Here is a 15,398-nt window from a genome sequence, read left to right as displayed (position 1 = left end):
ATACTTCGTATAAAACATTCGCAAAATATAATTAATAAAAAGCGCAATTTAACCGGTATCTCTCCTAATTTTGCTCCTCGTAAACTATCTGTTTTTTAAATACTTTAATTAACTACAAAATTTCACCATAAGATAATATATTATTAACTATTAAAATAGCGGTAAATGAGCCGTTGATTTTGAAAATGGGGCAAGTCCATTTTGTAAAGTATAACTGATAACAGTGTAAAATTTTTACTAGTGATTTATTTTGGTCAGTGATATTAATCGTTTGTTGATTTTGAAAGTGAGGCAAGTCCACTCAAAATACAATAATTTTAATAAAAATTAAAAAGCGTGCTATGTTAGAAAGTTTCCATTGTTACGGAGTATCATTCTATAAGTATTGTTAAACTAAAAGTTGAATAAAAACAAAATAATTTAATATGGATTTTTATTATTATTATAACTTTGTAGTTGCATCGGACAGTGAGATCAGTAATAAAATTATTATTAAGATAATATTTTTTACTAGGAATAGATAACACTACCTAAAAATATCTGCTTAATAACTAATAACAATACATAATAAGTTATTTTGTAATGTTACTTTAGTTATTATTTTATTATTATTAGTCATTTTAATGTGTTAATCTTGTAATAAATTCTACAATAACATAACATTTTGAATTATTCTATCCTTGCTAGTTACACTTTTATTTTTATTATAATGATCATTACATTCATTGTTATTGTATTGATAAATATTTTGTAGAAATAAGGCCCATGAATATTAGTAAGAAAGAAAGGATCATCACATCTGAAAGTGAAAATAGCTCGGAGCTAAATGAATACAGTTCAAAGAATTTAACAAAAAAAAGAAGAATATTGGAACTGTCAGATTCATCACCAGATAAAAAAAAACATAATATAACAAGAAGAACGATGACACGTACATTAAAAAAATAATTAAAGCTAAACGAAATAATGGTACAAAATATAGTACCCAAACAGGGAAAATTATTCTAGAAATAGACTTGCCCCACTTTCAAAATCAACGGCTCAAATATACTTTTTTTTTAATATATACAAAATACTCTTTATTAGCTAAAGTAGCTTATCATTATAGATTTTTCTATACCTAATATGTACAGTCTAGCTCACGTTCAATTATTCATCCCGATATTCATCCGCGAGATTAGCAAAATCCAGGTAAACCTAATCTGTGATTGTAGTAACATAATAATCACTAATTCCAATTCTCAAGACATGACTTAAATTGAAAAACAATATTATTTTTATATGATTCAACCTCAGGTCTTTCAAGTCAATGGTTAACGACTTATACCATTCGTCTATCGTGCAGGTTAAAATATGTATCATAAAAATTTTATGGTAAAAAAATACTTTACATTTTTTTGAATAAATTATTTAACGTTATTCCGAACGAGAGCTATATACTAATTTGAACAAGTAAATTTTTTTTTAGAACACCTGTATCTGACACACGGCCCGAGGGCCGCATGCGGCTTTTTTATAGTCTGCAGCTTTTTACACATTTAGCATTTTATTTTACATAGAATAAAAAAACAAATCAGTACACAAGAATTTGGACAGTTTATATTATATTTAAGATGTTTAGATACCATAATATTTTTAGCAAAACTTACAATTCAAAATAAAATAAAAATGCAATCAGTTTAATTTTTCATTAAATCAAAATACGACCAGAAATAAATTTTAAAGAATTTTTTTTGTAGAGCGTAAATTTTTTTTAATGGTAAAAACATAAATGTTGGGGAAAAAATAAGAATATACACATTAAATAAAAAAACATGCAGTTTTTAATACAATCAAAATACAATTATTAGAACGATCTTTACATTTATGTTTCAAGAAGTATTCCAAAAATCGAACTCAAATAATCAATCTGAACTAAGCTACAGTTGTTTGAGATGTATGTAGTGATGTTGTTCAGGTTAAAGTATTTATACATACAAGAAATAAAAGGAGCGGAACATTGCCTTCAAAAGCACCCACTTTCTATGTAATACTTTCACAATAAACATTATTATTCAAAGGAACAGATTGTAATTTTTTGGCTCCGTTTGAAAATTATTGTTACCTTTATTGTTTTTTGTACGTTAAAAAAATTTGACATTTGTAGAAATGTAAATTAGTAGCAGTAGATTTAGGTATTCGATCTGAATTTTTAGATCGAATATCTAAGGAAAAAGCAAAGAAATAACAAAAAATCAACAACAGCACCAACTGTATAACAGTAATTTGACAACTAGATTTATTGCAGAAAAATAAATAAATAAAACATTTAGTTTCATGTGGTTATTCCTAAAATATATGTAAAAAATAACAGTCTCGAATCTATCCCGAAAATATTTTTTAAAGTATGTAATTTCAGTAAAATCATATCAGAATACATTATCACCAGTAGATATATATTTTTACCAGTGAAGAAATTAATTATCTGTCAGGTGCTAGTATAATTATATGATTTCAACTTTTCTATATGTAGCAATATATATTTACATACTTATCATTATGTATTTACATCCGATGTATAAATGTAACAGTGAATGTGTATTTTTAGTATAGTTATATTTTCACTAAGTAAGTCAAAATACATTTTCACCAGTAAATACATATTTCTACTAGCAAAAATATAATTTTTTTTTTTTTTTTTTTTTTTTATAAAAGTTTATTTCTTAAATAGACATAGGTAAAATAGCATACAGATATATTAAATGCACAATACTGGTTCATAACCATTTACATTGTTTACAAATTGTTAAGTTATACAATAACATAAAAAGAATAATAAATTATACGAGAATATACTAAATTAAAGGAAAAATACATAAAACCTTTTACAAATTTAAAAAAAAAAAATCCAAAAAAAAAAAAAAAAAAAAAAATATTTTGGAAAAGAATGAAGCAGATGAGAAAAACAAATTATACAAAATACATAATATACAAAATAAAACACATACAAAGGTAAATAAACCTAGCCCTGTAGACCTGAAACTGATGACACTGTGATGAGCTTAACTGCATCAAAGCAATATGTGCTTAGGCATTTTATGTTTGTATTTAAATTTAAGTTTTGCTTTGTCGTAATCACCGATTCTTGAAATTAGTGGGTTTGCGTGGTCTCGCGAGATTTTTTTATAGTATTTTTCGGTTTGATAATAACAATATTCTTTAATGGTAGGAATTAAATGTTTGGTGTGGAGTTTTTTAAGGTTAGTATAAAACGGTGTATTATAAATTATTTTTATGGCTTTATTTTGAATTACTTGAAGTTTATTAAAATTACTATTACTCGCGTTACTCCACACTGAACAAGCGTAAGTTAAAACAGGTCTGATTAATTGTCTATAGACTAGAATTTTATTTTTTATTGTAAGCGCACTTTTTCTATTAAATATTGATTTTAGAGCCGCAATGGCGCCGAGCCCTTTCGACCGGAGTTCAGTTATATGTTTATTGAATTTTAGTCTGGAGTCCAGGTGTATACCCAGATATTTAACGCTCGCTCTCCATTCAATGTTATGCCCTTGTTCACTTTTAATGGGTGCAGGCAAGGGTTGTCTACGTTTAGTGAATATTATTGCTTCTGTTTTGTCTTGATTAATTTTAATTCTCCATTTCATAAAATATTTTTTTAAGTTTTCAAGGGATTTTTGAAGTTTAACTGCAATAGGTTTAAGACCATAAGAACTAGTAAGGATTGCAGTGTCGTCAGCGTACATTGAGAGTTTAGTATTTTTTAACATTGGAATATCATTAGTATATAGAATGAAGAGAAACGGGCCAAGTATACTTCCTTGAGGAACACCAGCTGGTATTTTACGCGGTGTCGAAAATGTATTATTTAGCGAAACAACATAGCTTCGATTTTTCAGGTAAGACCGTAACATGTGAATAATGTAATAGGGAGTTTCATATTTTAAAAGTTTATACATTAATCCATCATGCCATACTGTATCAAAAGCCTTTTCCATATCTAATAATAAAAGACCAGAACTTTTTTTCATATTAAAATCGGCAGATATGTGCTCTGTTAATCTATTAAGTTGATGCGTAGTCGAGTGATTTTCGCGGAAACCAAATTGCTCATTAATGAGTTTGCTATTAAGAGATTCTTTTAATCGAGATAATATAATTTTTTCAAATAATTTGCTAAATGAGGGAAGTAAACTTATCGGGCGGTAGTTAATTGGTATGTTATCTGCTTTGCCAGGTTTTTTTATCGGATGAATTTTTGCCGTTTTCCAGATTATTGGGAAATATCCAAAAGATAAGCATGAATTAAAAATGTTATTTAAGTACTTAAAGCAAACAAAAGGAAGGTTTTTAATCAATATATTCTCTAATTTATCTATACCTGGAGCCTTTCTATTTGATAATCGTTTAACAATACTAAGAATTTCTGATATGCCGACTTGGTTAATGGATTTTTTATCTATTGGAGTTTTACTAATATCTTTAATTGCCCGGTCTACTTTATTTTGGGTTTTTTGGTCAATGTAATTTTGCGTAAGTTGATAAGATGTAGAAAATGTCTCAGCTAAAATCTCGACCTTCTCCTGAGTCGTGTTAGCTACGTTGTTTCCGGTTTTTAAAGGTGGTATATTTGAGTTTTTATTTTTAAGCGATTTCGTCATTCTCCATAAGGAATTATCTCCCGGTTTCAAAGCTTTTAGTTTACGCGACCACGAAGCGTTTTTGATGTTTTGAATTTGAACGCGAATTTCATCAGTTAGTTTGTTAATTAGAGTTTTAAGTTGGGGCGATTTATTTTTGTGCCATTGCTTTCTCATATTATTTTTAATTTTAATACGTTTAATTATTTCTGGGGTGAGTTCTATGTTATTCCAAATATTTTTACGCGACGGAATTGATGATATTTTGGCCTGCTCGATCACGGATGTTAAGTAATGAATATCATCGTCAATAGTTTTAGTGTCATTTGAGGTATAATTCTGTCGTTTAACCAATACCCGAGACTCTACTATGCTTCTGAATCGCTTCCAATCAGCCTTTGCATAATTGAAAACGACCTCAGACACCATCTCGACCTCACCGTCCAACGTAAAGAATACTGGAAGGTGGTCCGAGGACAGAGCCTGGATGCAGTGCATGTTTGAAATCCGGGAATTACCCTTGACCAACGTTATGTCCAGAATTGACGGAGTCGTGTGGTTGGTAGGATAATGCGTTGGGGATTTCGGAAAATTTACAGTAGTGTCCGTATCGTGTAAATAATCAAAGATTAATTTACCGGATCGATTCGCACCGGGGCAATCCCAATGCATGTGTCTCGCGTTAAAGTCTCCAGTTAATATCACGGATTCTCCAAGACGAAACACATCATCAAGGTCACCTCGAAGCAACCTGTCACCGGGAGAATTATACCCCGCGACAATTATTATTAATTTATTATCGTGTTTAATTTGTATCGCGACAGTTTCAAGATTAGTCGTGTTTGTTGTAATGCGCGCGTGTTTAATTGATTTTTTTACAAATATCGCGACACCTCCGCCTGGCCTTGAGAGACGGTCCCTCCGGAGGCAGACAAAGTTCGGTATAAAAACGTTGACGTGTGGTTTGAGGTAAGATTCGGTGATTACGACAATATCAATTTTGTACTCACTGATCAGCAGTTCCAGTTCTCCAGTTTTATTTCGGAATCCGCGTGAATTCCACGTCAAAACGTTGAGCCCCACCTTAGAAGAGCACATCGAGATATTCGACCATCATCAAGGCGATCTCCATTTTGCTGGCACACTTTCCAGCCTTGGTCCTGATTTCTTGAAGGACGAGCAACATCCTGCGTAGCTCTGAAGTTGGCATTGTGTCTGAGAGGGGCTCCTCAGGCTGCCTGGTTTGGGGACGTTGTGGCGCCTTGTTTATTGGTGCTGGTGCGGCGCCAACCTGGGCGTTCCATGAAGTGGCTGATGAGATCACTGCTGGGGTGGTTGAGGTTTTTACCAACGCTGGTTTCGTTGGTTTCAGTGCAGGAAATTGCGCTTGCTCGAGGTTGAATATGTTGTTCGGCTGCGACGAGTGAACAGTGGGAGTCGGTCTCTGTTGTCTCTTCTGAGTTTTCTGTAGGTATTCTAACCTACGAGGGCAGTCCTTAAAATTGGCCGGATGGTCTCCTCCACAACCAGTGCAGATGGCGGGTGCTTCTCGGTCCTTCTTAGAGCACTCGTTCGTGGCGTGGTTTCCGGGGCATTTGACGCACCTGGGAGCTCGTTGACAATTTCTTGCAGCGTGGCCGAATTGTTGACACCTGAAACATTGCGTTAAATGCAACTTATTACGCTTGTACTTTTCAAGCGTGGCCTTGGTGAAGCAAACGTACCGGATGCTTCTTATAGTGCTCGTTGTTGTATTAGCCGGAAACTGGACAAGGTAGAGCCTAGAGTCTCCTTGTTTCTCGGTCTTGGTCTTCATTGCCGTCACCTTGACGACGCTAAGTCCTTGACGTTCGAGATCTGCGGCAATGTCTTCGGTGGGGACCTCTGGGAGCCCTCTCAGCACGGATTTCACTGTTTTATCGTCGTCGGCGGTGAATGTGTGAAAGGCGCGTTGGCCCTTCAGTCCATCCATTAACAACGCGCGTGCTTCAAACGACGCGCAAAGTACTGACACATTGCCACTTCCCGTGTATCGCAACGAGAAGTTCGATGTTTTTGTGATCGACTTAATTAAGTCGATCGTCTGGAGGTGTGTTCCCGTGATCTCTACGATCACAGGCGGTATCCTCTGCTGCTTCCTTTCGATCACTTCGGGAAGCTTTTCATACCTGTTTTGGCTCGTGGTCGGAGGCATCTTAGCATCCTGGGAAACTTTCGATGTCTTTTTGGGTACCTGCCACTCGTGGTCTGGCAGGCCTGAAGTTGATTGTGAGGCGTTTAGGTACGCCTTCAACGTTCCAAGAGAACGCTTGCGCGTCTGCGCCTTCTTCATGGCGCTGTCTTTGTAGCTAATTGCAGTGGGCGTGTCTATCGTTGCAGAACGGTAGCGGGGGTGTCCTTCGTACGATAACGGAGCGAAGCGCGAGTGCGACCGCTCGCGTCAACAGCACAGAGTGGACTGAATATAATTTATTAATAACTGATAGGCGCTAATATGCTGCTCTAAATGTCTATGAAACTCAATTTGACAGTTGCGAAACGTCCATTTGCTATTCAAACCAAAACCTAATCTATCTAATTGTAGTTTTTGAACTTTTATTAGATCTAAAATACAAATTAAACCAACTCATCTCACAGGAGAAAATAAAAGGAAGAATAAGTACAAATAGATCTCACATATTGCTCAATAGTTCGATATTACACTATGTTTTAAAAATTTAATAGCTATCCTTAGCGATATTTCTATGGAGTTCTAGTATGAGAGGGCTGTTCAAAGTATATTCAAACCGAATTTCGGTAAATAGGAGAACGCAAAAAACAATTATCACTTCTCAGAAGGCAAAAATGCACGTCAAAAGTAATAAAATCGTGTCGGAGCCGTCGCAGTGGAAACGCTCGGTAACGAGCGTTTCCACTGCGATGGCTCCGACACGATTTTATTGCTTTTGACGTGGATTTTTGACTTCTGAAAAGGGATAATTGTTTTTTTGCGCTCTCCTATTGTACAAAATTCGGTTTAGAGAAATATATACATAAATTATTTTATGTATATATTTTTTTAATTACATTAGTTTATATTAATTTTTAATGCTATTTAATCAACCCTTGTTTTAACCAGCTACTAGTTTTATTAGGGCGTCGTCACATATTATCGTTAATAGGTGACACACTTTATAACACGTTGTAAAAGTAAGTATACTATATAATAGGTAATAGTGTAGCAATAATCCGCTTTGACATTTACGTCCCAATTAAAAGAAATAATCAATACCGAATAGCATTATTATGTATCATAGTAATATGATATGATATGTATGTACATATTTTTTGAGAGCTTATATTTAAAAAATAATTGTTAAATGAAACTAGCTTGTATATTGTACCTAAAAGGTTAATAACCTCTGCTCCACTAACTATCTTGTTCACAGCACATCGACCACCAATTTTGTCATTATTTATCTGATGGTTGGTTGCACACTACATATTTATCAAGTGGTTGATGGTTTTCGAAATACGACTGAGCGGCTTAACCCATTCGCTTTCAAAATATCACATTTACATATCCTTGTACTTATCTTATAATCTATTCAATCAAGTAAAGCTTCTAACGTTAGTCAAGTCAATATCGTTATTATTCCGTCACCAGCTGCTTCCACCCCAAAGGACAATGTTTTGATAACAAAAGGCAATGTTTTTTTGAGAAAATTAAATGTTATATATATATTCTAAGAATATACATATACCTAAAATATTTTTTTTATATATTTCAAAATTTATTATATCTCTCTAGGGTTGAACCATTGCGATTTGCGAAAAAATCCAATATGTCGCCAGAGTTATTTTAGCACGTAGCGACACTCTAGACGTTTTTAGTAGACTTTTGTAGCAATCGACCTCTATCCTACGGGAATAATAACGTTAATATGTTCCATTTCGTATATTTGCTTCTCTTACACACATATAATAAGAATGCATTGATATGCTACTAGTACATTTTTTTTTAATTATTTGCCTAATTTAGAACCTAATGATTACCATATTTATAGATGTATTCAAATTTGGACTATCGTGACTTTCTCGGGTCTGGGTACCAGTGGCGTACGGTGGGTGTTAATATTGGGTGTGCTATAAAAAATTAAAAAAAAACGTACATTTTTTCATTTTTATTAGCCAGGTTTTGGCATGTCTAAACTGCCTTACATCTTTTCCCCATATATAAATAAATAAATAAACATCAAACCTAATCTAAAATATTATTATATAAAAATATCAAATTTCCATTAAACATAAAATTATAATTATTTATATATAAAATCTAATCTTCTTTCTTTAATCATAAATTTTTCTATCACGCTGTCATAAAAAGTGCTCTTCTTTTTAATATCCATAAGGATCCCTTTTTCTATTGAAATCAAGCTAAGGACACATAGCCTTTCTTGGCCTTGGGTACTTCGATAACAATTATTAATTCGTTTCAGAGCAGAAAATGAACGTTCTACTGAAGCAGTACTGCTTGGAAGAGTTAATATTAGTTTGCCTAATTTATCTATTTCCTGAAAACCTGACTCAAGATTATTTGTGTTTATAAATTGTACAAGCTCATGAACAGATTTCTATGCAAATTCAGGTAAATGATAAAGAACAGCAAGCTCATTTTTTAAACTTATATAATCAAATAATGTTCCATAGAATTGTTGCAGTTGTGTAAGTATTTCATTTGGAAATTTTCCTTTATATTGCTCATATTTTTCTTTCTCCAGAAGGTGAAAATATTCCAATTTGGACATTGAAGAAAAACGGTATTCAATTTGCTTACATATATTATCAACTATTGTATTAAATAGTTGGCTAAACGCGTGCTTTTCTTCAACAAGCAAATCATTACTCAGTCTTGGATAATTTTCTTCCGTTACATAAGAATCCCATAATGTTTCATAATTATTTTTCTGTTCATATCTGAGTTGTTGCAAAATTTCGGTAACTTTCTTACAGCAATATAATATATCAAAAGATTTGGATTGTAAAATGTTGTATAACACATCAGTTTTTCCAAAAAGGTTTGAAAATATGTGGAGAAGTTTTCTTGTTTCAAAATCTTCCAAAAAGCTAAGAAAACCTCGTGCTTTTATTACAGTGTCGGGGTCCCATAGTTCACAATTTTTCACGACGTTTCGAAAAAAATCCGTAAATTCATTTCTGTATTTTTGCACTGTGTTACTTAACCGTGATGTATAATTCCATCTTGTAGGTGTAACAGAAGGAAGTGTTCTAACTACAAACTCTTGTAAAGCATTTATTCGTTAGGAAGATTTCGAAAAGAATGCAGACAATCCATTTAAAGTTTGAAAGAATGATTTGCACACTTTTATATTGGAAAGACCTTGTTGTAATGTTAAATTTAACATATGAGCATAGCAGTGTGTAAAAATGGCCAATGGATAAACTTCGAGTACTTTGGCTTGCAAACCATTAATATGCCCACTCATTACACTCGCCCCATCATAAGTCTGTCCAACTAATTTTTCTTGAATTTGAAATTCTTCACTTAAATTTACAACGTGGCAAAATAAGCCATCGGCTGTTTTATCAGAGCTAACGTCTGTAAAGCCAATAAACCGCTCGTAAACTTTACCTTCATAAACAAAACGCAAAACTGTCGAGAGCTGTGAGTTCGTCATTATATCTGAAGTTTCGTCAAGAATAATAGCGACAAAATTTGCTGAATTTACTTCTTCCTTAATATGATCTTTAATAACATCACCAATTGCTTCAATTATGTCATTCTGTATGGATGGGGAAGTACCACGAAACACCGTTGCAGTATTTAAATGAGTATCCAAAACAGAATCGTATTCTCGAAGTGCATTTAAAAATTCAAGGTAATTTCCTTTGTTTAGTGCATTACAGGACTCATCGTGGCCTCGAAAAGGTTGTTCTTGTTTTCCTAGATATACTACTGCGTCAATCATTCGTTTTAATATTTCTCTATTTTTATTAACTTGTTCATTATGTTGACTTATATTAGCTTTACGTTGAGCGTCAATCATGACTTCAATTCGTTGTTTTCCAAACATTTTGAGAGAAAAAAATGATTGAACTGCGCTCTTTTGTGTTTAAGGTCAGCAAATCCACTTTTATTCCACACGCTTCTTTCTTTGGAAAACAATAAACATGGCCAACAGAACAATCTAGATCGAAGTTCGCAGCCTGTTAACCACTCAGTTCGTTCATATGATGAAAATGAAAAATGTCTTGTATATTCACATTTATTGTCCTTATGCTTCATAAATAAATTGGGAAGAGGTGGACGTGGTTTGGCAATTTTGATTATCTTCAATTTAATTTCATAACTTCTTTTTGAAAATGGATTATTCAGAATATCTTTAACAGTATTCTTCATCATTATTGGGGTAAATAAAAAAATATAATCTAGAATAGAAAATTAAATATTGATCATATGTAAATAAGATAATAAACTATTTTACGCCAAAATATAAAAAAATGAGTGACCTGTTATTGTGATATAATGTAATAAAAAAGCAGCGACGGACGCAAGAGTTTTTGAAGTACGCGCACCAAATTCGAGACCAATTTTACTACTGAGCGCTGCCAGCCGACAGATCGACTTCAGCCGTTAAATGTCGGAACAATTTACTTTAGTCGGCGGCCGCGCGCAAGGTCGGCGCGTTATATGTGTTGTTCCAAAACGATCGCTCGCGCGAAAACGTTCAGAGCGAATGACAAATACCAATGCATACTATACACTGCATATTAAAATTTTATAATTTTGCATACTACTGTATGCAAAATGATGTCGCTTTACGCCCTAAATTTTCTAAATTTCTAAATTTATATTTTAGATGGTTTTGCGGGTGTGCGCCGCACACCTAGCACACCCTGAATATACGCCCCTGCTGGGTACCCGGACTCTGACCCGCTGGATTCCGGTGAAAATACTTGGATATATAAAAAAATTGTATTAATAAAAAAGTCCCAATGGGTCTGAGAATTTTTTATTATGTAAATTATTGAATCCAGATGTGTTTCCTAAAAACATTCCTTTGAAGTGATAAGAACAAGCGAAAAAAATACTATGCATATAAACACATGTTTTGTTAATCATAGTAAATTTTGTACGTATTCACGATGATAAAAATACATAAAAAAAAACAAGGAAATTAACCTGACTAGATTTTTGTTATAAAGTCGGAAATTAAATCTACTATTGTGGAGCAATAAAATTTAAACTTCTCAAAACTATATATCATGTCTAAAATGCCGCCTTTATTTGTTACATTGTAATCAGAAGCTTAAGAAGATATAACGTATCTTCCTAAGCTTCTGATTACAATGTAACTTTCTAATGAACTTTAATTTTTTTTAATAAACACATTTATTAATATGCAATTTTAACTCTATAAATACATATTTTACAACTGTATTTTAATTTTTATATTTACTTTTCATCCAATAATATATTCTATCTACTGCGGTAATTACTTTAATTTGCTATGTAAAATAACAAGCTAATTTATTAGTATAACTATTTTTGTACACTTTTACGCTGAAAATATTATTATATTTTTCATATACATTTTTATGATTAATTATAATTTAATATAAAACGTAATACACTTTTAAACTCAATTTATGTATAGTCTATATACACATAAGCAGATGGTTGCTGGTATATAAAATTGTTTGTTAGTCGTTTTTTAACATTTTTTGTATTACAAAGCTGTGTGCATTATTTCGCTGAGATTAAAATTTAATAACTCAATTTATATGTAAAACTGTACGCAGGTTGAAAAACTCTCATTAGTTTTTTTCATAATATTAGCTTATTTAAACCAGTATTTTAAAAACTGAATAACAGTCATAAAGTATTACATGTTTAATAAAATGTTGGAAAAACGAAAAATATAATAAGCTTATTACAGCATTGTTGATATTTTCAAAAAAATGTTAACGACTTGTTTTCTCACTAATATTTATATAAAATAAAGATAAAAACCTAATATAAATTTCAATTATACTTTAATATAAATATTAAAAAAATATATTTTTGTATACATGGTAATAAAAAATAATATATTTTTAATATTGGTTTTATTCAAATCAAGAAACAATGCTTTTAAATAAAATATAATAATGTAGCTCAAAAAAGCGTTTACTCATACATCATTATAATATCATCTTATTTCTATGGCAATATTTTTATTATCTGATATAGTTTTAAAGTTAAATTTCAGTTAAGAAAATCTTATTTAAATTGATTGTTTGTTGATTTATATATATAACTCTACCAAATTTTATTTATTTTATAATTAATTATGATAATAAATTATCTAATGTAAATAAAAAAATTAAAATATTAAACCACTTTTCTAATAATTAACATTAGATTTTATCAATATTTAGCAATGCAATACACAATTAAAAAATAAAATAAAATACTTTTCGTAACGAATTTTATACATAGATTTAACATTTCGTTTTAATGATATTAAATAACATTAAAACTACAAAGTCATTTTATAAACATATATCCTCGAATTGAATATTCCATGTAAATACTAGGACTACAAAATTAATACAATTTTAAATTGCAGATACACGTGCTAATAAGTCTTATGTTAAATTATAAGACAAAACAAAAAGTCTAGTTCCACCCTAAAACACCTTCATTAGCGAAAAAGTCAAATTGAATTTTCCCTTATTTTTATAAAACTTTCAATAAACAAATAATAAAAGTATATGTTTCATAATTTTTAAGAGAATTTTTTATAATAAAGTTAGGTTAGGGTACATTATACCGTAGCCTAACCTAGCCTAACTCAAAATTGTATATGTACAAATTTTTTTTCAAATAATCCGTTGTGGTTGTATTTATATAACTAGGTACACACGTACTTAATTGAATTATACTATCTGAGCCTGAAGGAAATAAACGGTCATACCATTGCTAAATTAACATCTGGCTACGACATCGTGTGCAATCTATATTTTTAATAATATTTATCAAATTGCGTCGGAGGGAATTTTTTATCACGAATTTTCCGTTATTTTTAGACTTTTCTTTACTTTTATTATTTTTAAATTCCAAGGTCTATTTTTGCGGTTGAGAGCTAAAATCCTAATGCTTTAAAGTACCTAAATAAATTGACAAATACAACCTGTTTTTGAAATATGTTTATAATTTATTATAAAATATATTTATATAAAAAAAGTAAGTAGAAATTACACAATTAAACTAAAAAAACATGCCAATGCAAAGCAGAATGAAACTGAAATACTGGATAGTATTTTTACTTAAATTATACATTCATAGAACAATTATAAATGTATATAATTGCTAATAATTTACATTTGAATGCATGAATCGCCTGATTGTGTGAGTTTAACAATGTTAGAAGCCACCGTTTCCAAATCTGTAGCAAAGGTATCTACTAAAGGTATCTAGGGAGTGTCTACTAGCAAAAGTAAAGGTAAATAATAGTATATATCCACTGACGGGTTGTACATACGTGTCTGTAGTGATCAAAATGTCTCACCCCCGTCCTCCCGAGCAGGAGGGCGTCCATCTCGCCCTCAGTGCCTGAGATGACCGCCACGGGGGCAGCGGCAGCCTCCATCGCGCCGGGATCTTCGCTCCGGCTCATCTGGTAGTTCATGGCCTCACTCTAGCAAATTATGGCCGAGGCCGTCGGTACGACGCGTACTCATTTTGGTCCCGCGAATGCATCGAATTTGTAGTACTGTGTTCCATGTGTTCCTATGAAATTGTTGTGTGTGTGTATATAAGATTACCTACTGCCTTATAGATCGCAAATGTATTAATGTGTAAATACATATGCAATAGGGCAAGGTATAATAGATAAACCGTACATCATCGTTGAACGATGTATTGAAATTTTTTAGCTGTTCTTTATTGAGCTAAAATTATTCACAAAATATTGTGATATTTAAGCTCTTGCGTTTTAAGCAAAATATGAACAACGTATACTGTTAAAGGCTGAGATAACTATATAAATATAGTGATAACTTAAATGTAAATTCACACCAACGCAACAGTAAATGTATGTTTTGACATTATATCCTGAAATGTTACTGCAAATATTACATCTCACGATATTTTTTTATTAAATAAAATTAGATTTTGAAACGAACCAGTAATAATATATATTTTTTACTTGGTAATTTATGTTCACTTATATTTTTTATAATGTTAAATCAATAAGCTACAATTTACCAATAATAATAAACAAATAAATTGCATCTAGTGCAGAACATTCCAACACTTCCATAATTGTTAAAAATTGTTTAACCAATACAAATAGAGCAGCTTATTTCAAACCATAATATAATTTATACATAATATAATTTATATAAAACTTTTTAGGGATAAATAAAAACTTAGTTTTATTGATTACTATAAAAATAGATCTTATAAATATGTTACATAATTCTGATTTGCCTATTTTTTTTATTAAATGGCGTTAATTCAAAATATAAAAAAAAGCATTACTCTGTTAAAAAACCCATAGTAAAAATAATAAAGAGGTAAAAATATGTTCGAAATTAAAAATTAAACTTTATTAAAAACAAAAAAATGATTTTTTATATTTTTTGTCATTTTTTAGGATATCAGAAAACTGGAGAAAAAGATAAATGCCGTAGTTGTAATAATATTTAAATGTTTTAAAATATCTGTTTTTAATATTTCTATCAAATTCGTCTAATGATCTGATTTGC

General features: G+C 31.3%; 2 protein-coding genes across 4 annotated transcripts in view; both read right to left on the bottom strand.

Annotated features, from left to right (window-relative positions):
• Window positions 1–15,398, bottom strand: part of LOC148231529 (inactive dipeptidyl peptidase 10) — a 349,615-nt gene that overhangs the window by 209,761 nt on the left and 124,456 nt on the right. Inside the window, exon 2 of one of the 3 annotated variants that reach the window (XM_088192821.1) lies at window positions 14,171–14,418. The exons of the other annotated variants lie outside the window; for them this stretch is intronic. Within the exon in view, the coding sequence (XP_088048947.1) occupies window positions 14,171–14,317 (147 nt within the window). The 5' untranslated portion in view covers window positions 14,318–14,418. The remainder of the gene's footprint in view (window positions 1–14,170; window positions 14,419–15,398) is intronic. 3 annotated transcript variants of the gene reach the window in all.
• Window positions 5,582–7,076, bottom strand: LOC148231530 (uncharacterized). Its single transcript, XM_088192875.1, has 2 exons — window positions 6,368–7,076; window positions 5,582–6,295 (listed from the first exon to the last, which is right to left on the bottom strand). The coding sequence occupies exons 1-2, from the start codon at window positions 6,973–6,975 to the stop codon at window positions 5,728–5,730; spliced, it is 1,176 nt and encodes a 391-aa protein (XP_088049001.1). The 5' UTR covers window positions 6,976–7,076; the 3' UTR covers window positions 5,582–5,727.

This window comes from Plectrocnemia conspersa, unplaced genomic scaffold, assembly GCF_051122295.1.
Source record: "Plectrocnemia conspersa isolate PC_06_02 unplaced genomic scaffold, ASM5112229v1 ptg000009l, whole genome shotgun sequence".
Lineage (NCBI taxonomy): Eukaryota > Metazoa > Arthropoda > Insecta > Trichoptera > Polycentropodidae > Plectrocnemia > Plectrocnemia conspersa.
This window is presented reverse-complemented; position numbering and strand designations above follow the sequence as displayed.